The sequence below is a fragment of the Sebastes fasciatus genome, chromosome 7 (assembly GCF_043250625.1).
Source record: "Sebastes fasciatus isolate fSebFas1 chromosome 7, fSebFas1.pri, whole genome shotgun sequence".
Classification (NCBI taxonomy): Eukaryota; Metazoa; Chordata; class Actinopteri; order Perciformes; family Sebastidae; genus Sebastes; species Sebastes fasciatus.
The window spans coordinates 1,440,341-1,442,840 of NC_133801.1; the positions used below are offsets into that span (position 1 = coordinate 1,440,341).

General features: G+C 45.1%; 1 protein-coding gene across 5 annotated transcripts in view; it reads left to right on the plus strand.

Annotated features, from left to right (window-relative positions):
• LOC141771049 (fibroblast growth factor 12-like) overlaps positions 1-2,500 on the plus strand; it is a 63,492-nt gene that overhangs the window by 38,952 nt on the left and 22,040 nt on the right. The window contains exon 1 of one of the 5 annotated variants that reach the window (XM_074640953.1): positions 493-1,221. The exons of the other annotated variants lie outside the window; for them this stretch is intronic. Coding sequence (XP_074497054.1) covers positions 1,023-1,221 — 199 coding nt within the window. The 5' untranslated portion in view covers positions 493-1,022. Of the gene's footprint in view, positions 1-492; positions 1,222-2,500 lie in introns of those variants that run through there. 5 annotated transcript variants of the gene reach the window in all.

Sequence of the window (2,500 nt, forward strand, 5' to 3'; positions counted from 1 at the left end):
CCATGTGTTTCCATCGGAGAGTCTGAACGCTGGAAGAGAGACGCAAACCGATAAATTACCCAGCATGCATTGTGTTTTTTAAACGAGGAATCACGGCTGTTTGAACCTTCAGACTCTTCATTTACTTATTATTGATCAATAATTAATCACAACAAACTGATGAGTAATGTTTTTTATTTTTCTTCATAACTGTAGAGGCTCGAACGTTCTGCTCTTTTAGAGCGTCTCGTCCATTTGAATAACCAAAAACAATTAAGTATAATATCCTCAAATTTTAGTAAATTATCCCAAAAATATTATTAAAATATTAGAAAATGATTGGTAAAATATCCAAAACCTATTAGTCAAATATCCTAAAATATTAGTAAAAAATCCTAAAATTATTCATAAAATTTCTGAAACATATTAGTAAAATATTCTAAGATTATAAGTCAAATATCCTAAACATATTACTAAAATATCCTTAAAACGTCATGAAACCAACAAAATACAAATTGTTGAAATAAAACATTATTTCTCATTAAATTTAATTTGACTTCAGCTGAAGAAAATGTCTGAAAGAGGTTTTACAGTTTGTTGTGATTGATGATTCGTCGTCATGACGATGCTGTAAACAGAAGCTACAGGATGTGAATCATAATCTGTAAATATCTCTATTCATCAATAATCTGATATGTCTTATTGTCTGAGATCGGTCCAGAGGAAACGACGTCTACGATGAGATTCAAGTGCATCAAACACACGGGACGTATTTATCTTCTGTTCTGAAGCATTTCAGGATTCTTTGAGTGTCTCTTAAACATCTGGACATGTGAACATCTGGACATGTGAACATCTGGACATGTAAACATCTGCTTCTCTCAGTGGATCTGAAGTGCCGGTTCCATCATGGAGCGACGGTAATCAATAACAGATCTCGGTGGATTCTACCGCTCAGACATGTCTCCTGTTTGGGACTAGACGTCCGGCGTCCTCAGACTCTGATCTTCCCCCCTCGGTGGCTCCGCCCACCTCTCAGGGAGATGGCGGCGGCCATCGCCAGCTCCCTGATCCGACAGAGGCGGCAGGCCCGCGAGACCAACAGCGACAAGGTCGCCACCAACAAGAGACGCACGAGTCCCACTAAAGACCCGCGGTCTCTCTGTGAGAGACACATCTTCAGCGTCTTCAGCAAAGTTCGCTTCTGCAGCGGAAAGAAAAGACCCGTACGGCGGAAACCAGGTGGGTTCAGAGACCAGGTGGGTTCAGAGACCAGGTGGGTTCAGAGACCAGGTGGGTTCAGAGACCAGGTGGGTTCAGAGACCCGGTGGGTTCAGAGGACGCTGAAACCGGGCGGGTTCAGAGACCCGGTGGGTTCAGAGGACACTGAAACCGGGCGGGTTCAGAGACCCGGTGGGTTCAGAGGACACTGAAACCGGGCGGGTTCAGAGACCCGGTGGGTTCAGAGGACACTGAAACCGGGCGGGTTCAGAGACCCGGTGGGTTCAGAGACCCGGTGGGTTCAGAGACCCGGTGGGTTCAGAGGACACTGAAACAGGGCGGGTTCAGAGACCCGGTGGGTTCAGAGGACACTGAAACCGGGCGGGTTCAGAGACCCGGTGGGTTCAGAGGACACTGAAACCGGGCGGGTTCAGAGGACACTGAAACCGGGCGGGTTCAGAGACCCGGTGGGTTCAGAGACCCGGTGGGTTCAGAGACCCGGTGGGTTCAGAGGACACTGAAACAGGGCGGGTTCAGAGACCCGGTGGGTTCAGAGGACACTGAAACAGGGCGGGTTCAGAGACCCGGTGGGTTCAGAGGACACTGAAACAGGGCGGGTTCAGAGACCCGGTGGGTTCAGAGGACACTGAAACCGGGCGGGTTCAGAGACCCGGTGGGTTCAGAGACCCGGTGGGTTCAGAGGACACTGAAACCGGGCGGGTTCAGAGACCCGGTGGGTTCAGAGACCCGGTGGGTTCAGAGGACACTGAAACAGGGCGGGTTCAGAGACCCGGTGGGTTCAGAGACCCGGTGGGTTCAGAGGACACTGAAACCGGGCGGGTTCAGAGATTTCAACCAAAATGTTGATGTATTTGTCACGTAACTTTCCTTCTTTAAGTAACGCCACTTCCGTAGTTATTTTAACCAAAACATTGACGTATTCTTTTACGTAACTTCCGTATGTTAGTAACATACTAGAAAGGTAAAATCAAACTTTATGTATAAATATATAAAAATGGAAAAAAGTCAGAAACTTCTTTAATAAAACAAAAATGAGAATAAAATGAATCTCACAATGACGTCTTAAAGTGACAGATTTAATATTTTTGAAAATATAAAATTGATAGAAAATGATCAATCATTTTAAAAGATACGAGCCAGTGATTCAGATGCACATTTTATTTTGTTTATTTTTTACAAAAAGTAAATAAAACAATCTTTGTTTTTCCCAAACTGAGTGAAACCCGTCTCTTTCTGTGAGACTCTGTTTTAACCTGGAACAGCTGAAACCCTTCAGCCG